Genomic DNA, 26234 nt, shown 5'->3' on the forward strand with positions numbered 1-26234 from the left:
AAGGACAGTAAATTAAGGTATACAAGACAGGGTTGGGAAATAAGGCTAGAGGACAGGTATTGGAAGCCGTGACTATTAGCCTGGATTTTATCTCGTAATAGGATTAACTAGTTTTAAAAAAATTAATCTAAAAGAAGTAAGAGTATCTAAAAGAATTTTTGAGATGACTTTTGTTTTTCCTTTCTCCATTTCCCTACTCCACTTTCAACCAGAGTGACCTCAAAAATGACATAACTCTATTGTACAATTTTAAAGTGTCTTTCTCCTCTTTAAAACAATTCAGTAGCTTCAGTGTCTTTGGAAATCCTACTGACTTAACATGCGGCATTTAGAGATCTGGCCCTACCTTGCCTCTCCAGACTTGTCACTTATACCATAGGTATCTTTCAAACCGCTTTCTACCTCACTGAAACACTCCTTTGTCCTCTCAGTCCTTTCCCTTTCTGGTCTCAGCTTAAATGTCACTTCCCCAAGGAAGGCTCTCCAGGCTCCTCAAATCCAGATTAGGTTTCCTGCCATAACTCTTTATCTCTTAGTCTTTAGGGCCTGTATCTTGTCTGTGGCATATCTTCAGGGGAGGAGCAGTTCCCCTAGCACCTATCAAAGGGCCAAGAACAAAGCAGATGCTCAAAAATATTTGTTAAAGAATGAAAAAGACGGGGTGTAAAAAAAACAGGAGTCTATGGCTATCACACAATCATTAGTAAGACTCAGTCATTAAATTCAAGGATAGGCTTGCGACAATGGAAAAGAAAAGATGAGTAGGGGCACAATAAAAAAGCTAAATGGAGAGTTCACAGACCTGGAATTCTGAGTTGATGCAATTTGGTATACACAATTAGGAGATTGACCTAATTCAGCAGTGTCCAAACCCTGACTGATCTCACAATCATCCAGGAATAAGGATGATTTGGGGTTTTGATGTGTTTTAATTTTTCCTGATAATTCTGTCATAACCACATCTAACCAATGTTTAGGAACTATTTACCTAGATGTCCTGCAAGGCAACTTTCAGCACTAAGTTCTAATTTAACCAAGATAACCACAAACAAGTAAGTGGTAAGAGGACTTGGTAAGTAACTAAATCTAAGAGCAGAAAGGATGTATTATACTAACTAGATTTTTTAGGGAACTGACCTAGTCACAATTTGCATAGAAAAGGCAGCCAATAAACACTAGCTTATCAAATGAGCCAGGTGAGCAGTAAGAGGAAGGGTAGAGTTGATGCTGGACGTGAGCTTCCCAACTGAGGCTCTACCAGTTATATGTCCTTCAGGGCTATGTCAACTGAACTCCCTTCCTTCTTGCCACAAATGGGTATTTGTACTTGACACTGCTATTTTGGCCATTACAGACATTATCTCTTCTTTGGTTTACAGCACCCAGTTTCCTTTTAAAGAATTACCCTCCCCCATTTTGTTTAGTCCTACAAGAACCATAATTAGGTCTTGACTCGCTCTTAGACTTTGAAAATCTCAGTGTTCTTAGAGCAGAGAAATCAGTTGGTGTTTATCATTATTGCAGGGGCACTAAGTTAACTCCTGCTTCTGAGATCCTTGGGTTGCCCTGGTTTCTGACCTTTCAACTTGGCCTTGTTCTTAGACCATTACTTCTAGAAACTACCCAGTATCCTTCTAATAAATCCCCATTTAATAAACCATTACCAGTTTTTGATAGTTGCAAAAGAAAAACTAATAGAGAGGAAGAAATGTGAGCCATGTATGTAATTTTAAGTTTTACCACAGCCTCATTTAAGAAAGATAAAATTTTCATGCTAGATTTAAACTAATACATCTGAGCCATTATTTCACCATGTCTTCGATATGAAAAAACATTGAGATATTTTGCTTTCTGTTGTTCCAAGTCTTTGAAATGTACCATGTATTTTTTAAAACTTTTTAAAGATTTTATTTATTTGACAGACAGAGATCACAAGGAGGCAGAGAGGCAGGCAGAGAGAAAGGAAAGGAAGCAGGCTCACTGCCAAGCAGAGAGCCCAATGCGGGGCTCGATCCCAGGACCCAGGGATCATGACCTGAGCTGAAGGCAGAGGCTTTAACCCACTGAGCCACCCAGGTGCCCCCGTACCATGTATTTTACACATATAGCTCACTTCACCTTGGACTCTAAATTTTCAAAGGTTAAAGTGAAATGCAGTCCTTCCAAAACTAAAATGTGTATGAGAAAATATTTTACACTGCTCGTTCTTAAATTTAACTAAAATTAAATATTCAGTCACAATAGCCATATTTCGAGTGCTCAGCAGCTATATGTAACTAGGATTACTGTATTGGGCTGCACAGCCTTAGATAAGATCTGCTTCAAGAGTGAAGGGACTCAGGGGACCTTTTCTTGATGTAACTGGAAGAACTGAAAAGTTTTTCACACTTCCAACAAATTCCATTATGAACAGATCCAGAATTGTGTGGAGACCTACAGAAGTATTTCTTCCCCCAAAATGCCATTTCCTTGACTTTGTAAATAAAACAGGTCAACACATTGAGTGTGAGACTTATTCTCTGTATTCTATAATCTAGTAGCATAGAGCATTCAAGTTTTCCAGTCAGGTGGTTTAATCCAAAGTTAAAATTACATTATTACTCTTAAGTCACTTCTCATTTATTACATTTTGATGGGTGGGAAGAGTCTTTGGTGACCAGTTTTAATTACAAGTAATTTCATTGTCAAATAAAAATGTATAAGTTTGAGGGTCAGGTTGAAGAAATTTGACCTTTATCTCTCGGACAGTAAGTTAATATAAATTTTGGAGTTGGAGAGTGACATGAGGAAGGCAATGTCTCAAAAAATGAATCCAAATCCAGTCTGTGAGTAGACTGGTAACGAGGGGACCATGGGGCGCATCCTTAGCTGATGTACGGATGCTCTTATTTCTGCCAGGAACTGTTTTCCTCTTAAGTTGACAAGACATGTGCTCACCCTTCAAGATCTAGTTCATAGTCAGGCACTGTTTCCTAGACGCAGAGAGCAGACTGGATCACGTCTTCACATCTGCTCCCACAGAACATCTTTCAAAATTCTAAACAGAAGTCAAATTCAGAGATAAAAAACAGAATGGTAGTTACAGAGGAGGAGGAAATGGGGAATTATTGTTTAGTAGGTACAAAATTTCAGTTTTGTAGGTTGAAATGTTAGAAGGTGGAGCAGAGACAATAAAGTATCCCCCACCTTGAGAAGGCACTTTGAGACTGGAAAATGAAGCAGGTCACTCCACACAGTTTACAAAGTTTTATTCAGGGTAACTTACTGACAACGGGGATTGGGCAGAGAACAATTCACAGCAGCTGCACAGTTACTCTCTGAAAAACCCAGACCTTAATGTACAGATTTTATAAAGGTAAGAAACATGCAAAAGGGCACTGTACTGAGATCAAAGGGTTCAAACACACCTCAAAGGGGTCACACACACCTGACAGCTAAACTTCAGTTATCTTATGGCAGCACCTGTGTCAAGAAGGGGAAACTACATTATCTCTAACAAAGTCATGGGAGGACAAAACAAGCCTCTCCTCATCCCAGCTTTTGTGGGCATTTCCAAGGCACGTATATTCATCTCCAGGGGTCCTGGAACATATAACCCCAAGAGAGGCCACTAAGGAAACATGGACAAGATGGAGTCAGAATTGTCAGAACTCCTACAAATGCATCCCATGTATGTATGGGAGTGATGGTAGCACAAAACGAAGATTGATTGGAAGGCTATTCCCCAGGCTAAATCGTCCCCTTTCAGATCTCAACTACAATGTCAACACTTTTAAGAGTCCTTCCATTTTCCAAGCCAGAAAGGTTTGGGTGCCTTTGCTATATCCTCTCATGAACCCCATACTTTTCTTACAGGATTCTTATCACTATAATTGCTATCCATCACTAATGACGTGGTATGCTAGCTCGCTCAGGCTACCATAACCAGACAGTACAGACTGGGTGGCTTAAACAAAACTTTATTTGCACAGTTCTGGAGGCGGTAAGTTCAAGCTCAGGGTGTCAGCAGAACTGATTTCTTCTGAGGCCACTCTTGTTGTGTGCAGATGGCCACCTTCTATGTCCTCGCAGTGTTCCCTCTGGATGCAGGCAATCCTGGGGTCTCTCTGTGTGTCCAATTTCTTCTTCTTATAGAGACACCAGCAGACTGGAAAAGGACCTACACTAAGGGCCTTGTTTTAACTTAATTCCTTCTTTAAGGGCCCTACCTGCAAATACGGTCACATTCCACAACAAAACTCTGCTGAATTTTGGGAGGGACACGATTCAACCCAAACATGATTACCTCTATTGTCCCCACTTGGAAAATGATGACAACTCTTGTCTTGCTCTCATTCCAGGACCTTGCGGTCGCTATCCCTTCTTCTCAGAACAGCCTGTCTCGAGCTCTTCGTGGAAGAGGTTTTTCTCAACTTTAAGCATTAGCGAGCACTATCGTGGGGACAGGAGCCAGCCTGGACCACCTTACCCGAAGTAACCCTACGAGTCACTCTATCACATCATCTTTTCTTCTTCCCTGGCACTGGGCAGTAAGGTCAGCAGCAGGAAAGCGAGGTCGCGCGTCTTTGGGCTCGGCCGCAGCCCACGGCCTCACACTCAGCTGTGAAGGAGCTTCTCCAACCACTTACCGTATCACAATGACTTTATGGACTCCACTGGGAAAACCTGCCAGGCCAGGGCCATGGTCTGGTTTGGTTTTGTGTGTGTGTGTTTTTCCACCAAGTTTCCTGACTCTGGGCTCTCACACTTACAGCTGTGCAAACGCTGGTTCAGTGCCTTAACCTCCCTCCCAAGGCCTCAGGGTCCCTAAGGACACGATGACAACACCACGGTGTCCCGAGCTGTAAGGAGGTGTAGGTAAAACCACGCAGGCGAGGCAGCCGGCGCCAAGAACACGCGTGGGGCGTCCGGCCCGGGGCTTTCCTGCGAACCGTGGGGACCCCGTCTTCGGGTGGGCCGCGCAGCACGGAGGCTCCTGTCCTCCTGGTCCTTCGGGACGCGGGGCCGCCCGTTCTCCGCCTGTGAGTCCGTCCCGCGCAGTTCCACCGAGCGCTCACGCACAGAGGCGAGGGTGACTCCAGCAGCGTCTTCCGTCGCATTTCCGGAGCCCGGACTGCCTGGGTCCGCCCCCGCCCCCCCCTCCGACTCCCCGGCCAGCGCAGCAGCCTTCCCCAGCGTCAGTGTCCTCGGCGTGAGAGGAAGAGTTACGCGGGCCGTGGTGCGGGGCCCGGGAAGCCCGCCGTCCGCGATGGAACACGTGACAGTCGCAGTCCAGTCAAGACAGTGGGGTGAGCATCTCAGAGGTCTCAGCGGCTCGACCCGGCCGGCGACGCGCGACGACACTCGCCACCGGCCGCTCCCAGGGGCCAGAACTCGGGCCTCCTCCCACTGAGGCGTCTTTAGACGTTTCCCTCCCCACGTCAAGTCGCTCTCACCCCTGCGTGGGCGGCCGTGTCCTTACCCCGAGCTCCTCCGTGAGGCGAGCGCTGCGGCGACGCGCGAACATCCGGGGACGCGCGTAAGCGTGTGAGACGGAGGCGGAGGGGGGGAGGTTGGGGGGGGGCACGGGGCGGGGCGACGTGAGTTGCGTGAGACGACGCCATGGCGCACGCAGCAGTACGCGTGCGCAGCGGGGGCTGGTAGCGGTGCGCGGCTCGGAGCGGGAGCCAATATGGCGGCAGAGCGCAAGACGAAATTGTCCAAGAACCTGCTGCGCATGAAGGTGCGGGGAGTCAGGGAGGCGGGCCGGGCAGCAAGGGTACCTGGGCTTCAGGACCTGGCCGGGGCCTTGGCGGCAGACGCGCGGGGGTACCAGGGAAGACACGGAGGGCCTCCAGCTCGAACATTCATTCATTCACTTAGCGCTAGCTCTGCCTCGGGCACTGGGAACTGGGTTATAAATCCGGCAGATTCCCTCATAAACCCTGCGGTGGGATAGGAAAGAGAGACACGAAAGCAAGCAGGATGCCGTGGCACCGAGTGCGGTGGTGCTCGGAGCGCCGTAGCCCCGGGAACTTACTTGGCTCCTGCGGGAAGTAGAGATTGAAGGATAGGTGGGAGAATGGGCGCAGCCCAGTCTTGAGACCAAAACTCAAGAAACCCTTGGGATTTCCAAGAACTAAAGGTAATTCAGTATGTCTGGAAGGCAGGTAGCAAAAGTGGAAAAGTAGCCAGTGGCCATAACATGTGAGGGATTTTAAGCTAGATTAAGGATTTTTTTTTTTCTTGTGAACACGGGAAGCGATTGAGCACGGGTAACAGCGTCTTAGCCGTTCTTCTTAATTTTCGAAGTTACTTTAACTGCCCTGGAGAATACATTGGTGAAAGAAAGACCCGACAAAGGACGAAATCGCAGTCAGAAAGACCAAACTAGAAGTTCTGATGATCTGATCGCAAGGTCGGTAGGAATAGAATTAGAACAGTTATGGTGAATGTCCTCGACTTCAAGCAAAATTGATTTTTAGATTCGAAATTGAATCAATTTAACAAATAATTTTAAAGTGGGGGAAACAAACAAACAAAAAAGACAAGGGTGGATTAAAAAAAGAACACAGGATTTAAAACAGGGGAGACAACCAGGCCTTAAAAACCTGAAGAAGAAGAAGAAGAAGAATAGCAAACATGTACAGTTTCTGCTCTATGCCAGACAGCTGTTCTAAGTGCTTTGCATATAGCAGCCCTGATATCTGCCTGATAACTGTGAGGCAGATAAGTTATTACACCACTCTTGCAGCCGAAGCACTGAAACAGGCAACAAGGTAACTTGCCCAAAGTTGCACAATCTAACCAGTAGTGTAGACAGAACCAAACTCAGGCAGTCTGGCTCCAGAGCCCTAGCCCTTAACTGCTGTTCTGTACTGCTTGTCACTAATCACTACAGCACAGTGTTAGATACCATGTTTAGAGGGGAATTTCCAGAAAAAAAGGAAGCAAGGCATAATGTTTGGAAAGATTGGAGAGCAAATGTTGCACGTGCCAGATTTGGAGTTGAGCCAGGGTGTAACTAGGGATGAACAGGGTGAGTGAGGGAGGATAAGTCATATAACTTGAAGTTTCTAAAGTACTTCTTTCATACATATTAGCAAAATTTGAATTTTTACCCAACAGAGTCTTCTTTTGACTCACGGTTTGTAATCAGAGAAGTAGAGTGGGTTGGTGAAGCAGGCACATCAGATGAAGATGTGCTGAGTGATTAGCTAGGACTCAGACCAAAGATCTGACTCAAGAGTTAAGAAAGAAGTTACCTTCAAAAAAAGTATCAGCCCCTACCCCAGTGAGGGGAAGACTCAACAGGATTTTGAAAGCAAAGGAGTGGGGGGAAAATTACACAGTTTTTCTAGTTGGGTTAGCAGCTTCAGTCATGGATGAGAAAGAACTTATTGGTGGGATAGCAGGAGTTAGTATATGTACAGACAGAGGGAAGTGTCCTGTGAGAATGAATGGAGCGGCTACATTAGGTTGCCGTATCCCCTGTAGCTGTTCAGCCAAAGCTCAGTATAGAGCAAGAGTGAAAGAGCTGACGATTTAATACTGATAACATTTGTTTTCAAGTGTACCCGAAATCCTCTGACTTGGTCACCTGTTGGGGTCTGGACGGTGATCCTGCTGGGAAGCAGAAAGTGAAGGATGTAGGAAGCATTTCTGCCGGTGTGATGAAATGATTGCAGAGAGGTCGTATTTGTGCTTATAGCTCTTTGGGGGTCTTAAGACAGGAGTTGGTAAACTTTCTCTGTAAGGGGGACAGATAGCAAATACTTCAGGCTGGTAGGCCAAACAACCACCATTGCACCTCCTCACCTCTGCCATTGTACCTCAGAACCAAATGAGCATATCTTTGTTCCAGTAAAACTTTATTGGCAATAATTGATGTTCAGCCTAAGGACTGTAATTTGTGAAACCTGCTGTAGGCCCTCACTTGTGAGTAAAGCCAAATCACTGAGCTTTAAGAGAGAGTTCTTAAATGCTGTAGAGTCAGGAGAATTGGATTGCTACCTAAGTTTGGAGTCGTTTGATTCATATTCACAGGGTGTTCTAGCCTTTCTGTCTGTAAAGAATACACACGCATGTGTGCACACATACACACATATATAGCTATTTGACTAAATCTTGACTAAATATAGGAGATAATATCTACTTGACTAAAAATAGGAGATAAAAAGGCAGGTGGGTAGGATTGGTGAGTTGTGTCTCCAAGAATATAAGTTACGAAATGAGGCATCTGGGTTTAAAGAGAACCATCCAAGAATGAGAGTCTAGGAGAATAAGACCATAGATCTGGATTTACATTCAGAGAACCTTTTTTTTTTTTCCTTAAGATTTTTTATTTATTTATTATTTGACAGAGAAAGAGAGAGAACGCATAAGCAGGGGGAGCAGCAGAGAGAGAGGGAGAAGCAGGCTCTCCCCTAAGCAGGGAGCCTGACGCTGGCTGACCTGAGCTAAAGGCAGATGCTTAACTGCCTGAGCCACCTGGGTGCCCCTCAGAGAACCTTTATTGAACTCTCGTATACCGCCTGCAGCCTGACTGCTAGTAATAAAAGATGGGCAAGAGACATGACTTGCTATTTCAGAATCTCTGTCTTTTGGGAGACACAGAAGCAGCATACTGAATAATAAGCCAGTGCTTATAAGACTCTTAGATGCAGGGAAAGATGTTCTTTTATGGGAACGGGTCTGTGAAGAGCTTGACCAGACAACAGTCAGGGAAGGCCCAAAGGACATGTGCTCTGGGCCTTTACAAGTAGATATTTTGCCAGGTAGAAAACGGAAACATGATGTTGAGTAGTAGAGGCAGAAGGATTGGGAAGTACAGGATGTGCATTCCAGAAATTCCCAGTTCTTTCCTGGGTGAGGATAGAGACACAGGTAAAAGGGTGAAGACTACAAAAGACTTTAGGTAGAGTGCAAACATTTCCTTTACATTTATTTAAAATAATGATGGATTTATAGGAAGTTGCAAAAAATGTACAGGGTGATCCTATGTACCCTTTACTCCCTCTCTTTTATCACTAGAGTACGGTGCAAAGCCAGGAAATCCACAGAGCCACCATTTTATGTCACCATTTTACGTGTACGTGTGTGTGTGTGTGTGTGTGTGTGTGTGATCTTTCCATACAGCTTATCATGTACAGATTTATGTAACTACCACCACATTCAGGATATAAAACTGTTCCATCACCATGGGGTTCCCTCAGCCTCCATTTGTAGCCACACCAAGTCTTTTCTGCTGTCCTTAAGCTCTGGGAAATCTGTTCTCCATTCCTGTAATTTTGTTATTTTAAAGATGTTCTGTAAATGGAATTGTACAATATGTAACCTTTTGAGACTGGCTTTTTTTTTTCATTCAGCATAATTCACTTGAGCTCCATCTAAGTTGTTGAGTATCAATACCTCTTTCCTTGTTTTTTGTGTTTTTTTTTGCTGACTAGTATTCCATGCTCTGGAACTATCATAGGACTTAACCATCCCCCTGCTGAAGAGTATTTTGTTTGTTTTCTGTGCTTGGCTATTAACAAATAGAGCTGCTGTGAATATTCCTGTATGAGTTTTTGGGTGAACATAAGTTTTCATTTCTCGGAGATAGATGCCCAAGAGGATAATTGCTGGGTTGTATGGTAAGAGCATATTTAGTTGAATAAGAAACTGTCAAGCTGTTTTCTACAGAGGTCGTACCATTTTATATTCCCACCAGCAATATATGAGTGATCCAATCTCACCAGTTCCTCATCAGAACTGGATATTATCACTGTATTTTGTTTACAAATTTTTTCAAGTTTCGTCATTCCGTTTCATCCTCGTTGGTAAAGCCCTTGTGCTGAAAAATGCTTGTTTTTGGAAGGGTTGGAATGGAGGGAAAAGTAGTATAGAGCTTGGACAAGGGAAAGAAAGAGGGATAAATGGAAACTAGTGGAATTCTAGACTTAACTTCCATAGGCTCCTAGATGTTTTCTGAATTTATTTTTTTCCCTTATTAATACTTTATCATTTTGCTGTGTTCACTGGTCCCCTGAGGAAATACTGTTTCTGGAGGGAAGCGGCTAGCAGCTGGACTGCCCATTTTCTACTGGCCTATTTCGAATTGAGCTTCTGCACATTTTAGAATAAAGAGCAGCCATAGAGGTGGTCGGCCTTTCAGGGGACAAATATTCACGAGGAGCAGGCTTATGGATACAGCTTTGCTTCGGTCTGTGTTTACAGACCCCTTACTACATATCATTCATCATGCTGAAACTGAGGAAGCAGATCATCTAGACAAAGTCCTTGCCCTCAAGGTCTTCAGAAGAGACGGATGCTCAAAACATTAAGGTGCGGTGAGACTGCTTGAAGATGTCATAGGAAGGATCTAGGAGAGAAATGCCAATTTGGCTTGCAGGTGTCAGAGATGGAGTAGCTTTTCCCGTGTATCAGAAGAGCTAGGAGTTGTCCAGGTGGAGGAGCATGAGAAAAGGCATTCCGGACCAAGATCAGCAGGTGCAGAGACCAGCGGGCCCCGGCGGGTCATCCAGGGATTCGGAAAGTATTGAGTCTGCCCTCACTTTCTCCTCCTCTCACTTTCCAGCTCTACCTGCCTGGCCTGATCTGTGTCTTTTGTCTTAGCCCTTCCCCACAGATTACTGTGTAAAACTGAAATATTGATGAGCTATTAACTGAATGCAGTTTTTTACTGTTTGTTTTTATTAAAATAGACGAGCTAAAGTACGGGAAAGATCTTTCCAAAGTCTTCTGAAGGCAGTCCACGTTACTTCTTTGTGTGCTCTAGGGGGCTTCCCTGCTAGTCTGGTGTGACATTGTCAAGGGCAGAGCTAAGCAGCCTTGGTCCTGGGGGCTCCACCCTCCCCCCTGAGATGATGGAGAAATGAGGGAAAGCATGTGGAGGAATAAAGTTATTTGAGTTTTTCTCAACTCTACTTCGAGAAAACTAGCTGCTGACACTGGTTTGGTTTGGTTTCGACAGTTCATGCAAAGGGGCCTGGACTCAGAGACCAAGAAACAACTAGAAGAGGAAGAAAAGAAAATAATTAGTGAAGAGCACTGGTATTTGGATTTGCCAGAGCTTAAAGAAAAAGAGTAAGTTAATTGGAAATTATATTAATGATGCTTTGGGTCTTCAGAGGGAAATCCCTGTAAATGGGATTCATTCCAGCGGCGCAAATCTTGTAAAATGGTATCTGTTCGGTTTCTTGAATTAGCTTTGCAAATAGTTTTCTAAAAATACTAATCTGTATAAGTTCTACTTGGATTGATACATTTTTACTGGCCACCATTTACAGCACTGTTCTTTTTTTTTTATATTGAGTAAAGGTAGCCAGCCGCTCATCTCTGGTAATAACTGGGGAGCGTTTTATGAGAATCTGGGTGTGCTCCCTGTCACATTAAGTTTGAGGATTAAGTTGGAAGGTGTGTACTTTAGGCCTCTCCAGTTTTGTTTGAATAATAAAGTTCTTCGTTAGGCTGAGCTTCTTAAAAGCAAGTAAAGAGTTTGGGGTGTGTTTCTTTTTCTTTTTCTTTTTTTTTTTTTTTTTTTAATTTTTACTGCTTTTAATACCAATCATCTTAGCTGACATTTATTGAGTCTATAGCATGTGCCAAGTACTGAGCTCAGCAGTTTAAATCTCTTAATTATTTAATCCTCAGAGCAAACTTAGGAACTGGCTACTGTCATTCCAACCATCTTATACCTGAGGAATCTGAAGCTTGAGAGAGTAACTTGCCCAGAGTCAGCCACCTGGTCGTGCCTAATGCTGGGATACCATACTAGACCATTCCTCTTCCACCTTTAAGCAGGGTCGGCGCTCCAGAATAATTTTACATAAAGAAGTGGTAGATTCATATCACCCATTGATTTTTTATCTAAATTCTTCTTAAAGCTCCCCTTTCTCTTTGGTACTTTTCTCACCTTAGTGAGCTCTGTGGTATTTAAACTTTGTGGTATTATTTAAACTTTCTCACATGATGGAAGATATTGTTTATTCAGGCACATTTATGTTTTTTCTTTCTGTACCTAATTTTTTTTGTTTGTTTGTTTTTAACATGTTGTATTCCCTTGTTCATTTGGCCGACCTTCTCTGGGTCTTTTCTGGAAGGAAAGTACTTTGTTTCTCTGCTTGCTTCTCTGTTTGCTTTCCTCTGCTGCTTCTCAGAGGAAGCAAGATGGCCATGAGGAAGGGGAAGACAATGCCAGAGATGGTGTGGATTTGGGGGCAGGTGGTATAGGAAGGGACCATTACTGGTAAAGACCTATCATTTTATTTTATCCCTTGACTGAACTTGCACAAAGTATTCCAGACTTTTTTTTTTTTCTTTTTTTTTTACTTATTGAGAGGCAGGATAGTTTCTATCTTATTTTCAGTATTTTTCCCCAAACATAACATATTCCCAGAAAGATGACCTTTAGATTCCTTTCCTAGGAGACAAATGTCTCCATCCTTTTGGGCTGCTAAAACAAAATACCACAGACTTGGTAGCTTGTAAAGAACAGAGGGACAGCTGGGTGGCTCAGTTGCTTAAACCTCTACCTTTGGTTCAGGTTATCATCCCGGGATCCTGGATTCGAATCCCACATCAGGCTCCTTGCTCCATGGGTAGACTGCTTCTCTCTCTGCCTGCCACTCCCCCTCCTTGTGCGTGCGCTCTCTTTCTTTCTCTCTGACAAATAAAAATAAAAAAAAAAAAAAAAAAAAAAACAGAAATTTATTTCTCATAGTTCTGGAGGTTGGAAATCTGAAATCAAGGGACTACCATACTAGTGCTTTTGTGATGGCTGTCTCCCTGGTTCATAACTGTGTCTTCACCCAGTGAAAGGGGCTAAGGGTTTCTTTTCTTTTTCTTTTTTATTCAAATAAGTTTATTTATTTATTATTATTTATTAAATAATAATTATTATCTTTTTCTTTTTTATTCAAATAAGTTTATTTATTTATTATTTGAGAGAGGGTGGGGGGCGTGTTAGGGGCAGAGGGGGAGAGAGTCTGAGCAGAGTCCATGCTAAGCATGGAGCTGACCCAGGGCTTGATCTCCGTGATGCCAAGATCACAGCCTGAGGCAAAACCAGGAGTCAGAGACTTAACCGGCCGTGCCACCCAGATGCCCGAGATCTAGGGGATTCTGTGGCGTCTCCTTTGCAAGGTGCTACGCCCATTTAGGAGGGCCCCACCCTCATGACTTCAGCCACTTCCCAAAGGCCTCATCTCCTGATACGATCATCTCTGGGGGTAATACTTCAACATACATATCTTGTGGGGGATACAAGCAGTCAGCCCCTAGCAGTGAATAATAAACCTTTGCCATCATTCAGTGCCTGTTTGTGTATAGATGTGTATATTAGGTAAGTCGTTGGCAGGAGAAGATGACACTGCCAGATTGGGTGATTTGAGAGTATGACAGAGTAGGGCGCAGGGAAGCCACCCGGCATGGTGCATACCCCGTAGCTTGTGTGGTGGGAGTAGTTTCCTCTCCAGGCCCAGACGATCGAGGGGAGGAGGGGGTGACTGAAACAGAAGACATCTTACAAGAGCTGCTACCTTCATAAGAGGGCACAGCCAGCCTGAGGTAATCCCACAGGAAGGAAACCTGGTTCTAGACCGCAAAGGACCCCTTCCATGTGTAACATCCAAATCAGCCCCACATTGTGCTCCCTACTCAGTGGGGAGCCTTTCTTCCTCTCTGTCTGCTGCTCCCCCTGCTTGTGCTTGCTCTCTCCCTCCCTCTCTCTCTCGTTCTGTTTCAAATAAATAAAATCTTTAAAAAAAAAAAAAAGGAAAGATAACTGTTTCTCAAGACCAAAAAATGTTATTGAGAAGAATGGCTTTATCTTACATTTCTGTGCATCTTAACAGAAGTTGGGTTCATTCCTGACTAGGTTCCCTCAAGTTCTGCACTCAGCCTGTTGTATCTGTTGTTGAGGCAAGTACAGAAAATCCACCCTGGGGCGCCTGGGTGGCTCAGCGGGTTAAAGCCTCTGCCTTCGGCTCGGGTCTTGATCTCAGGGTCCTGGAATCGAGCCCCACATTGGGCTCTCTGTTCAGCGGGGGCCTGCTTCTCCCTCTCTCTCTGCCTACCTCTCTGCCTGCTTGTGATCTCTCTCTCTGTCAAATAAATAAATAAAATTTTTTTTTAAAAATCCACCCTTACACAGGAGATGTAATTGAAAGGGGATGAGTATTATAATAACCTTTTCAGATAATTGTTTTTACACTACTCCAAAACCCAGTAACTAGTAGTTTCTTTAATGGCAGTGTGGAATCTCATAGTGTCAGTACATTTTTCATAATCGTCAGTCTACCTTGCATTTGGAATAAATCTTTTATCCATGCATCATTTCATAACATCATGCATTTCTCATTTGGAAAATATTAGTTCAGTGAGTTGTATAGATTTTCTAAATGTTAACTCATTTCCTTATAGGATATCAGAAGCCACATTCATTAATATTACCGTGGGTTTCATCAGAAAAATCTCCCCTAAGTATTGAGAAGCTCTCAAGTCCAAGATGACATACACACGCTATTCAGAATTCTCATTTTTGCTCGAAAGCTTGAATTCTGTAACTGGCAACAAGTACTGTCAGTTGTTCCTTTGAAGTGACAAGTTCATTTGATTCATTTTCAGAAAAACGTCTGCCAAGTACCCAAGTCTGAATAACCGTAGTTACAGTGTTCCATGAAAAAAGTGGCTAGTTCAACTCAGAACTCAATCACACAAGTGCATTTCCTCAAGATGGTCATCATGCCTCACTGTGCAGAAGCACTTACCATTTTGCATGCGGAATATTCTTGAGAAGTGTAATCACGGGCCGAGATTAATGAAAATTAGTAGTTTTTTTCCTGCTTCATCAAAAGCATTCTTACTGGCTTCTTTCCCTTTTTTTTAGACTTTGAAAACCAGCAGTGACTACTAGCATAGTACGGTGTCCCTACTGTCATTCATGCCGAGATGAGCTCTTACTGACAATTGCTTTTGCACCTGCCCTGTAACTGTCAGCGCAGTGAAGAAGACATCACCTTAGTGGCACCATGAAATTACCTTTGACTTCCTACCAGTGTTCCCTTTTGCCACTCCTATCTGGTCGTGGAGGCCTCCTCACTCTTTCTCAGATGGGCCCCTTCCACTCCCTTCTGAGGGTTTTTAACTGGTCCCACAGCTCTTCTTCCCCAGGCCTCATGTTGTGTTCCTCGTTGCCTTCTGATCTGGGCTGATCAGATGTCATCTATCCAAGAAGCCCGTCCAGACCACTTTTCATACAGCAACCAAAGACAAATTCTTTAGATAAAAAGAATTTGTATGACTTGGATAGATCCTGTTTTCATTTTGTAGCAGAACTAACTTGAGCTCACTCCTTTGCCGAGTTACAGGTAAGGACTACAGACCCGTAGAGTGGTCACACAAAGGAAACTTTTTGCAGCAAATAAAGAGATCATGGAGAATAACTTTCAAAGCCATGATTCTCCCAAGTGAGGGTGAGTGGGTTTCTTTTATTTAGGGTTAGAATGAATATTCAGAAAGGGGGGCTTTGTCATCACGTGTAAAGGCAGACATGAGGTCCTGTGGGCATACTTAAAAAAGAGGCCTGCCATGGGAAAAAAAAAAAAAAAACAAACACGTTAACGTCACAGGATACATTTATCCTTAACGAAGCTTGTGCTCCTCTGAGGGTGGAGGCTAACTTTACTCTGAAGCCTCCCAGCCACCATAAGGGTCCCTCCAGGGGAAGGAGCTAATGGGAGTGCTCTGAGAGCTAGTATAATGTGGGCTCCTGATGCAAGGTGTTGCTTGTTTTTTTTGTTTGTTTGTTTTAAGATTTTGCTTATTTATTTGACAGAGAGAGGGAACACAAACAGGGGGAGTAGGAGTGGGAGAAGCAGGCTCCCGCTGAACAGGGAGCTCCATGTGGGACGGATCCCAGCACCCCAGGACCATGACCCGAGCTGAAGGTAGATGCCTAACGACTGAGCCACCCAGGTGCCCCTTGCTTACTTTTGAAATCGCACAGGGAATCTTAGCAGGGATTAATGGTCTCTGATTTGATTAGGCTCTTTCCTGGCCGGGTAGAGTGTTAGTTTTTGCTTTCTCTTTGTTCCTTTAAAATCTTTAACCACTGAAGTTTTTGCATTTCTTTGTGATTCTGATCTCCTAGGAAGGGGTGCTGGAAGTGTGCTTGAGCAAGTAAAGGCGGAGAGAGTTCCCTGAAAATAGCCTAAAATGACTTCTCTGGTGTCATGTTATGTTTTGTCCTTCTTTTGGGGGGGGGACCCCTAACTCTTTCCACTTATAGTTTCTCTTCGGTAAAAGTGGAATTGCTGGGTCATAAGGTTGGCATAGAGTTAACTTTATGAGAAACTTTTTATGTGAAACTTTCAGACTGGTTTCCACAGTGATTGCACTGTCTTATTACAGATTCACTAAGGAAATAGAATAATTCTAATTTTTCCATGTCCTTCTAGCGTTTGATGTTACCTTCTCAATTTTATCTATTCTGTCATTCTAGGGGTGTCTCATTATGATTTTTTTTAAAAAGACTTTATTTACTTATTTGACAGGGAAGAGCCTCTCAAAGAGCCAGAGAGGGAACACAAGGAGGGGCAGTGGGAGAGGGAGAAGCAGGCTTCCCGTAGAGCAGGGAGCTTGATGTGGGACTTGATCCCAGGACCCTGGGATCATGACCTGAGCCGAAGGAAGACACTTAAGGACTGAGCTACCCAGGCGCCCCTCATTATGATTTTTAATTTGCATTTTCCTGATGACTAATAATGTTAAAGAACTCTTATGTGCTTATTGGCATTTCCGTATCTCCCTTTGTGAAGTCCCTATTCAAATCTGTTGCCTGTTTTTAAAAATGAAATGCTTCCTTTTTTTTCTAGAGTCTTATATTGCATAATTATCCATCCCTCTATACATCTGTCAATCCATTTTATTTTTAGTGTATTTCAGAGTAAGTTGCAGATATGCATATCATTAACTAGAATTCAGTGTTTGTAGGGTTTTGTTTCTTGCGATAAAATTTACATACTTCTATACAGATAAGAGTTCTTTATATTCTGAACACAGGTCCTTTAACAGATATACGTATTATGAATATGTTCTCCGAGTTTGTGGCCTGCCTATTTCTTTCTTTCTTTCTTTCTTTTTTTTTAATATTTTATTTGTCAGAGAGGGAGAGAGAGACAGATTGCACAAGCACGGGGAGAAGCAGGCTCCCCACTGAGCAAGGAGCCCAATGCTGTGATCCTAGGATGCTGGCATCATGACCTGAGCCAAAGGCAGACTCTTCTTTTATTTTTTTTTTAAGATTTTATTTATTAGAGGGTCCCTGGCTGGCTTAGTCAGTTAAGGTCTGCCTTCAGCTCAGGTCATGATCCCAGCATCCAGTGATCTAGCCCTGTGTTGAGCCCTGCTCAGCGGGGAGCCAGCTTCTCTCTCTTTTCCCCACTCAGGCTCTCTCTTGCTATCTCTTTTGCTATCTCTGTTTCTCTCTCTCAAAAGAAATAAATAATTCTTTTTCTTTTTTTTTTTTTAATTCACCAGTAGGGAGCCTGGGTGGCTCAGTCATTAAGTGGCTGCTTTCGGCTCGGGTCATGATCCTGGGATCCTGGGATGGAGCCCTGAATCTGGCTCCCTGCTCAGTAGGAAGCCTGCTACTCCCTCTCCCACTGCCGCTGCTTACGTTCTCTCTCTCGGGATGTCTCTCTCTGTGTCAAATAAATAAATAAAGTCCTTAAATAAATAAATAGATATAGAGCTATATTTTAAAAACTTCACCAGTGAAGCTATCTGGGTCTAGAGTTTTCTCTGTAGAAAGATTCTTAATAATGAATTCACTTTCTTTAATAGATAAAAGGACTGTTCTGATTTTTCTCTTCAGATATTGTTTTTTCTGTTGTTAACATTTCTATTTGGTGAGTTTTCATAGTTTCCATATTTTAATTCAGGTTCTCTATTTGTATCTTCATTACATCCCTGTGTTTCTTTAAGTCCTTGAACGTATTTATAATAACTGTTTTTGTTTTTAGGGGCCCCTGGCTGGCTCAGTTAAGCATCCAGCTCTTGATTTCAACTCAGGTCATGATCTTAGGCTTGGGAAATCAAGCCCCACTGGGTTTGGAGCCTGCTTAAGTTTCTCTCTCTTTCCCTCTCCCCCTCTCTGCCTCTGTCCCACCCCACCCCATCTAAAAAAATAATAAGTGTTTTGAAGTCCTTTTCTATTAATGCCATCATCTTTTTTTTCTATTGATTTGTTTTTCCTCTGTGTATGGATCACATTTTCCTGCTACCTTACATGACCAGCAGCTTTTTACTGTGTGTTTCACATTACGTATTACCTTGTTCAGTGCCCGGATTTTGTTGTCTTCCTTAATGGAGTGTTGAATTTTCCCTTAGGCAGGTCATTAACATGCCAGTCAGCTTGGTCACTATTTTGTGTAGGTTTGACAGCCTGGACTTCTGTGAGATCCCCCCCTCCTCCTGAGGTGTGAGCTTTCTGCTCCGTGTCACAGGGTTCAGCATGGTTGCTCCATTCTGGATAAACACAACTCAGACATTCCCCTCCTTTGTGCAAGGCCTTGTATTTGTTCAACATACAGTTTTAGAGTAAATTTTCTTTCTCAGGTATGGTATGCTGGAAAATGGTCCCCCAATAATATCTAGGTCCTTGTGGACCTGTGTTAGTTTATATGGCAAAATCGACTTTGCTGCAGTAATTAAGTTAAAGATCTTTAGATGGGGAGATTATTCTGGATTGTCTGGGTGGACCCTAAATACCATCACATAGATCTTTCTAAAAGGGAGATAGAAGAGAAGGCAGTGTGACCATGGAGGCAGAGGTTGGGGTAATGCAGTCACAAGCCCAGGACTCCTAGCTGTCTACGGAAGCAAAGAGTGAATTCTCTCCTTCAGCCTCTGGAGGGAGCGCGGCCCTGCCAACACCTTGATTTTGGTCCAGTGAAACTGACTGTAGACTTCCAGAATTGAGAGCATAAATTTTTTTTACTTTACCCACCAATTTTGTGGTAATTTCTTAAAGCAGCCCTAGGAAACTAATGCACCAGGTAACTGTCCTCTGGAAATTGTTTTCCCCTAACACTGTTGGACTTGCCCTGCACACAGACAACCTAGTACTCAGCCAGATATTCAAGGGGACCATGTGTGCAGGCCCCAGCATGTCTTTTAAGTATCTCCTTCTCTCTGGTATCTTGACCCATGTACTTCTGCCCCCTGGGCAGCCCCGAACTTCAGTGTGTTTGTCTCTTCAGCTCAGTGAGACTGGGCTCGGTTTGGGCCCCCACTCCCTGCTCCACGGTCTAAAAGTCGCTTCCAGGCAGAAGGCGGGCATTCATTGCCTTCAGTCAGAAAGCTTACTTTGGTTCTTTTCTTTCAGGCACCACAGCTCTGTGCTTTGACACGTTCATTGTTTCCTTCTGAGTCCTACTTTAACGTAGGTAGGAGGCCAGTTGGGTTCCAGCTGCTTTCTTACGGCCACAAGTGAAATAAATGCTTCCTTCTTTTTCACTGTACAGTACAAATCATTCATGTATCCTTCGGCCCCGCTCTAGAATGGGACGTCTGTGAGAGCAGAGACTCTTACCCGTGGCTGGCCCTCCAGCTTCTAGAACACTGCCTGGCACACAGTTTGGTTGAAAAAGTGTTGACTGAGTGAGTGAATCTTGACACAAGAAGTAGTGCCTGCTTTCTGCCACGAAGCCTTGAAGACCAGCTCTTTACTTCCCTCGTGTGCCCTAGGGCCGCTAGCTCTACGGTCTCGGGCTGTAGTCACATATGCTCACCCACGACTGGGATAATAAACTGGTGACTCGGAGTAGGCTTCCTTTTAGAGACCAAAATGTCACACCTGCATTCCTTTTCGGGGGCACCACTGGCCTCCCAGTGCCGTCTGCTGTCCAGAGCTTAGCCCCCCTCAGTGCAATGTCAATTTTACTGGGGTAGATTTTTTTTCACGGTTTTGGTTTTGGGTCAGCGACCTAGCGACCCTTATTTCTGCCTGTTTTCCGTTCCTGCTCATCCAGCCTGCCCGGTGACTCTGTGCCATCCTGGTGTCCTTTCAGTAAACTCCCACTCGTCCACAGCTAAGAGCTCCAGCTAATACACTCTCTTAAAGCTGCCTGGGACTCCAGTTTCAGAGTATTTAATAAGAAAGGTGGCGGGCGGGCTGGGACATGTAATCATCAAGGAAATTGCTTCAGATTAGAAAAATCCAGATTTATTATAAATAGCCTAGGTCTCTGCCTTGTGTAGGCATTTATGCAGATTAAATGTGTAATTTGGACAAGGCTGTGCCTGCAGGCTCCTGCTCTCGTCAGTCATCTAATGCCTTTGCTGGCCAAGATAATCAATTTTTATTTTGACCCCTGCGTTCAAAGTCTTACCTTACTTTTACTCAGTTCCACTAAAAACCGTAAGTAAGATCGATTTTTCATTTGAAATGTTGACTTTTATTCGTGGTGCCTTGCTATATGTAGACACGCTATTAATACAGGTTTATTTTCCCACTTAGGTGTTTCATAATAGAAGAGCAGAGTTTCTTGTTATGTGAAGATCTTCTCTATGGAAGAATGTCATTCAGAGGATTTAATCCTGAGGTTGAGGTATTAAATATAATTGCTTCAAATTTTAAAATTTTCCAATTGAATTCTTTCTGCTAATAATTGGGTTTCGGTTTTTTTCCCACCAGGTACCGTTTCTTCTCATTATATACAAAATAACAAGTCTTCAAATACCGGTGGAGCGATTTAAAGAAATTGCAGCCCTTTGCAGCCTGGTTTTGTGGGAGAGTTAGGAGGTGATTTCATGGAGCAGCACATGCTCCCAGACAGCGCCCTGCGAGTGCTAGAGTTTCAGCTCCGCTCTTTCACAGAGACGTCCGGCTTTTGTGCATGTGAAGCTATTATGAAAAATTATTTTGTGGCACCTGTAAATGTATCTTTCCTAATGGAAAAATGTTACTTAAAAATGGAGCAATTTGACTTTTTAATGGGCAGGTTTTAATCCAGGTTTGTAAATAGATTTTTAAATGAACCTCTTAGAAAGTTTGTTTGAAAAGTAAATATTCACCTTCTAAGCTATTGATTTGAATTCTCCCGGTTCAGGTTTGTAGAGAAGCACAGACCTTCGTTTAATATTTATTAGAATTCTGGCGTGTGTACTAGAAGCTATCCTATCAGGTACTCCACCAGTGAAATGGAGCCTTATGATATAAAGCTTAGTTTTTTTTTGTTTTGTTTTGTTTTTTTTAAGATTTTATTTATTTATTTGACAGAGAGAGATCACAAGCAGGCAGAGAGGCAGGCAGAGAGACAGGAGGAAGCAGGCTCCCTGCTGAGCAGAGAGCCCGATGCGGGACTCGATTCCAGGACTCCGAGATCATGACCCGAGCCGAAGGCAGCGGCTTAACCCACTGAGCCACCCAGGCGCCCTAAAGCTTAGTTTGATCACTGACACTTGAAGCCAGGGTTTCTGAGCCCTGGCACCACTGACTTCTGGAGCCAGATAATTCTTTGAGGCTGCCCCGTGCATTTTTAGATGTTCAGCAGCATCCCTGGCCTCTGCCCACTGCATACCAGTAGCGTGCACATGCACACACACGCGCATGCCCACACACACACACACACCCCAGTTGTGACAACCAGAAATGTATCCAGACATTGCCAAAGGTCCCTTGGTGAGCAAAACTACCCCTGGTTGAAAACCACTTCTCTGAGGATGCCTGTAGAGAATCACAGTTTGTTTTGGGTTGTTTTTTTTTTTTTTTTTTTTTTAATAATTTTTTAGTTTTTTTTAATGACATATAATGTATTATTAGCCCCAGGGGTACAGGTCTGTGCATCGCCAGATTTACACACTTCACAGCACTCACCATAGCACATACCCTCCCCAATGTCCATAACCCCACCACCCTGTCCGTACCTCCCTCCCCCCGGCAACCCTCAGTTTGTTTTGTGAGATTAAGATTCTCTTATGGTTTGTCTCCCTGTGGATCCCATCTTGTTTCCTTTATTCTTTTCCTATCCCCCAAGCCCCCCACGTAGCATCTCCACTTCCTCATATCAGGGAGATCATAAGATAATTGTCTTTCTCTGGTTGACTTGTTTCACTCAGCATAATACCGTCTGGTTCCATCCACGTCATCACAAATGGCAAGATTTCATTTCTCTTGATGGCTGCATAGTATTTCATTGTATATATATACCACCTCTTCTTTATCCATTCATCTGTTGATGGACATCTAGGTTCTTTCCATAGTTTGGCTATTGTGGATGTTGCTGCTATAAACATTCGGGTGCACATGCCCCTTTGGATCACTGTGTTTGTATCTTTATGGCAAATACCCTGTAGTGTGATTGCTGGGTCATAGGGTAGCTCTATTTTCAACTTTGGTTTTTTTTTTTTAAGATTTTATTTATTTGAGAGAGAGAGCATGAGAAGGGGAGGGTCAGAGGTAGAAGCAGACTCCCGCCGAGCAGGGAGCCCGACTTGGGGCTCGATCTGGGTACTCCAGGATCATGACCTGAGCTGACGGCAGTCTCCTAACCAACTGAGCCACCAGGTGTCCCTATTTTCAAATTTTTGAGGAACCTCCATGCTGTTTTCTAGAGTGGTTGCACCAGCTTGCATTCCCACCAACAGTGTAGGAGGTTCCCCTTTTTCTGTATCCTCGCCAGTATCTGTCATTTCCTGACTTGTTAATTTTAGCCATTCTGACTGGTGTGAGGTGGGATCTCATTGTGGTTTTGATTTGTGTTTCCCTGATGCCGAGTGATGGTGAGCACTTTTTCATGTGTCTGTTGGCCATCTAGATGTCTTCTTTGCAGAAATGTCTGTTTGTGTCTTCTGCCCATCTCTTGATTGGATTATTTGTTCTTTGGGTGTTGAGTTTGATAAGCTCTTTATAGATTTTGGATACTAGCCCTTTATCTGATACGTCGTTTGCAAATATCTTCTCCCAGAGAATCACAGTTTTAACCAAGTTAATTGCCAGAGTTTATTTAAAGATTATAGGTTTTCTCCCCCCCCCCACCTTTTTTGAGAGTATATGATAATTAAGGTGTTCTATTTACACAAGTCAGCACTAAAAGTGTTTGTTTATAATAGGTATTTTCCTTGGCTTAGCCTGTTTAAAGCTTTGGATTAGGAAGAGAAAGAAGGCAGTGGGCTGAAGGGAGAGTCAGGGGGAAGCAAAGATGATGAGTGTGTGATGCCCAGAGACTAGGGTTGGGGTAGGCAGGCACTCCAGGGTCTGTCTCCTATGAGGGGAAAAGGATTCTGATGTGGGAGGCTATTAGAAGATGGCTTCCGTGACTGCTCTTCTGTAACGCTGAATACGTTCTCTCTGGGGAAAGATTTTGAACTGTTTGACTTTCAAATCTGAGCTGTCACAAAACAGGAGAAGGGTTAGGTATATATACACTTGGTTTGAAAAGATACCAACTTGAGGGGCACCTGGGTGTCTCAGTGGGTTAAGCCTCTGCCTTCAGCTCAGGTCATGATCTCAGGGTCCTGGGATCAAGCCCCGCACCGAGACGGGCTGTCTGCTCAGCGGGGAGCCTGCTCCCCCACCCCCCGCCTGCCTCTCTGCCTACCTGTGATCTTTCTCTCTGTGTCAAATAAACAAAAATCTTTTTAAAAAATAATAAAAATTTATAAAAGAAAGATACCAGGTTGAGAGCACTTACTTCATTATAAGGAGGATGTACTTAGAACACATTTTTATAAAAGTCTTCCTTTTTTAAAGATTTACTTATTTGAGAGAGAGAGAGGAGGGGGCAGAGGGAAAGAATCTGGAGCAGGCTCCCCACTGAGCACAGAGCCCAACACGGGGCTCTGTCCCAGCACCCTGAGACGATGACCTGAGCCAAAATCAAGAGTCAGATACTTCACTGCCTGAGACACCCAGGAGCCCCGAGAACATGTTTTTAATATTGTATGTATCTCTAGTGACTCCCAGTGTGGAGTTTATTTGCTCAGTAAAGACATACTCTGTTCCTGAGGTTCACCAGCCTCTGGAGCACTGGAAATCAGCAGGAATCCGAATTCTGTGCCCTCACAAAGCTTGTATTCCCAGAATTTTTTTCTCTTCAGTCCTTTAAATGTTGGAAAAGCTAATGGAAACTGGTTCCTCCGCGGCTGTCCCTACCTCGTCCTGCCTTTGCTAAAAAAAGAAGGCATTGTACATTTAAAAAAAAAAAGATATTTGTCAGGGGGTAACGATCAAGAAAAGGTTAATAATGTAAAAAAAAGAAATGAAGGTGAGACTGTGGCACGTGGACATCATGTAGAATGCTTTATCCGCCCTCGTGTTCTGGAATGAGGCTGGTCCTCCCCATGATGTCAGAGCCAACCTCACAGTCCTTCTGTCCAATAATTTGCCACGGCCCCACGGCTACTACCAGAAACTGCAGTTAGTATCATCTTGAGTGTAGTTTTCTTCCAGTTGGCTCAAAGGTGGGAAGTTTGGAGGAAATCTGAAAGTTTGCTTTTTTCTTTCTTCCACTCACCAGAGTGTGTTAGGAGTGTGCCTGCTTTAGTTGTAAGTACCCAGTGAGATTTATGATCTCAAATGCAATTTAAATTCATTAATAGGTCCAATCTTGTGGGGCTTTATCTTACTATTTTTTCCATTCACAGCTGACTTCAGTTGGCACATTGTGGAGGAATGTATTACAGAGAACCCCTTGATGGGCGCCTGGGTGGCCCAGTGGGTTAAGCATCTGCCTTCGGCTCAGGTCATGATCTCAGGGTCCTGGGATCGAGCCCCACATCAGCCTCTCTGCTTGGCAGGGAGCCTGCTTCCTCCTCTCTCTCTCTCTGCCTGCCTCTCTGCCTACTTGTGATCTCTCTCTGTCAAATAAATTAATAAAATCTTTAAAAAAAAATTTTTTTAAAAAGAACCCCTTCATAAATGTTGGTTACTCCTGTACATTGTGACTTCTGTTTCTCTACCTTCAAATACATACAATATCAGTTTCTTTCATAAGCCTGTTCCAGCCCTGAAAGCGTTGTTACATTTTTCAGAAATTAATGCTCCAGATGAACGCTAAGAACAAGGTGGAAGAAGTTGAAGATGAAGCAGTGGAGCTCGATGTGTCAGATGAAGAAATGGCCAGAAGGTAACAGTCACCTCAGAACCGCATTATAATCTGGGCCCAGCGTTCACTGGCTCTGCCATGGGCACTTCCACAGTCTTCCATGGAGTGGCCCACTGGGAAGATGGCTTTCTGCTTCCTGTACATTTGGCTGGGGTGGAGGGGTTCATACCTTTCAGAGGCAGGCAGTTGAGGGCTCTTGTCCGATGCTGCTTTTCAATATTTTAAGATATCTCACTTTATTTAGGATAGTGCAAAAACAAAACGGTGAAGAATTTAATCATTCATGGAAAAGTTCTTAAGTTTTCAATCAGTTACTTTTAATCATCATTTTGATTTTTCTTATTCGATGTTGTTTGGTTTGATATTCTCGACAAGACTTGACTCCTCCCTTGTTTTTTGTTTGTTTAATTAAACTTGTGCCGTTTACCATCTTAACAGATATGAGACCTTGGTGGGGACAATTGGAAAAAAGTTTGCCAAAAAAAGAGACCGTGCCAGTTATGAAGAAGATGAAAATGGACACATAAAACCAACAGTTAAAGTAAAGAAGATGTTTCTAAAGCCCCAGGATTAAAGTAGATGCTTTGAGACAGAGCTCAGGGAAGCTTCATGAGAGTTAGCATGTTTTGGAACTCATTCTGATGGCTTCTCTCGAATTATTAATACTATAATGTTTATTTGTAAAGAAGTAGACAATTTTGGAAAGATGCCATTTTTGAAACATGTGTGGTGGATGTTATACATCCTTTGCTTAATGGTGTTCCTCAGGACGGGATTTTTAGCCCTCGATCTTCAAATGTACAGAGGTATGTGGTTGCTTCCTAATTAAAGATCTTTTTGACCACAGATTTTTTTTTTTAATAGAGCTTTCTAGTCACTGACCTTGAATTGACATACATAAATTAATCCAGTGTTTAAGTTGCCCTTATGTTTATATTTTACTTTAAATTATTAATCATGCCAAGCCAATGTATTCATATATTTTGGAATCAGATGTCATGAGGACTTATCATATGTAAATTCATCAAGAGCAAACGTACCACTCCAGCCCAAAGTACTGGCATGCTGCCAGGTCACTGTTAGTTTGTGGAATTGTGGGGTTTTGTTTAAGGCTTTTATTAATAAAAATTGTTCTGTAATAAA

General features: G+C 43.4%; 1 protein-coding gene across 2 annotated transcripts; it reads left to right on the forward strand.

Moving 5' to 3' along the window:
* Positions 1–5595: 5595 nt before the first annotated feature.
* Positions 5596–26234, forward strand: MPHOSPH6 (M-phase phosphoprotein 6). 2 transcript variants are annotated; one of them, XM_047710936.1, is made up of 6 exons: positions 5666–5722; positions 10198–10305; positions 10955–11067; positions 20504–20594; positions 25018–25112; positions 25530–26234. In XM_047710936.1, exons 3-6 carry the CDS (start codon positions 10958–10960, stop codon positions 25663–25665), a joined length of 432 nt encoding a protein of 143 aa, XP_047566892.1. In that variant the 5' UTR covers positions 5666–5722; positions 10198–10305; positions 10955–10957; the 3' UTR covers positions 25666–26234. The 2 variants fall into 2 exon arrangements, with proteins under 2 accessions (XP_047566891.1, XP_047566892.1); XM_047710935.1 differs by lacking the exon at positions 10198–10305 and having other exon boundaries at positions 5596–5722.

This window comes from Lutra lutra, chromosome 17 (assembly GCF_902655055.1).
Source record: "Lutra lutra chromosome 17, mLutLut1.2, whole genome shotgun sequence".
Lineage (NCBI taxonomy): Eukaryota > Metazoa > Chordata > Mammalia > Carnivora > Mustelidae > Lutra > Lutra lutra.

What these genes read in the sequence shown, in the direction of transcription:
- MPHOSPH6 (XM_047710935.1), top strand. Translation starts at nt 5,672, where the DNA reads ATGGCGGCAGAGCGCAAGACGAAATTGTCCAAGAACCTGCTGCGCATG. An exon ending in AGAACCTGCTGCGCATGAAG is followed by an intron (nt 5,723 to 10,954) that starts GTGCGGGGAGTC and finishes TGGTTTCGACAG; the next exon opens with TTCATGCAAAGGGGCCTGGA. An exon ending in CCAGAGCTTAAAGAAAAAGA is followed by an intron (nt 11,068 to 20,503) that starts GTAAGTTAATTG and finishes TTTCCCACTTAG; the next exon opens with GTGTTTCATAATAGAAGAGC.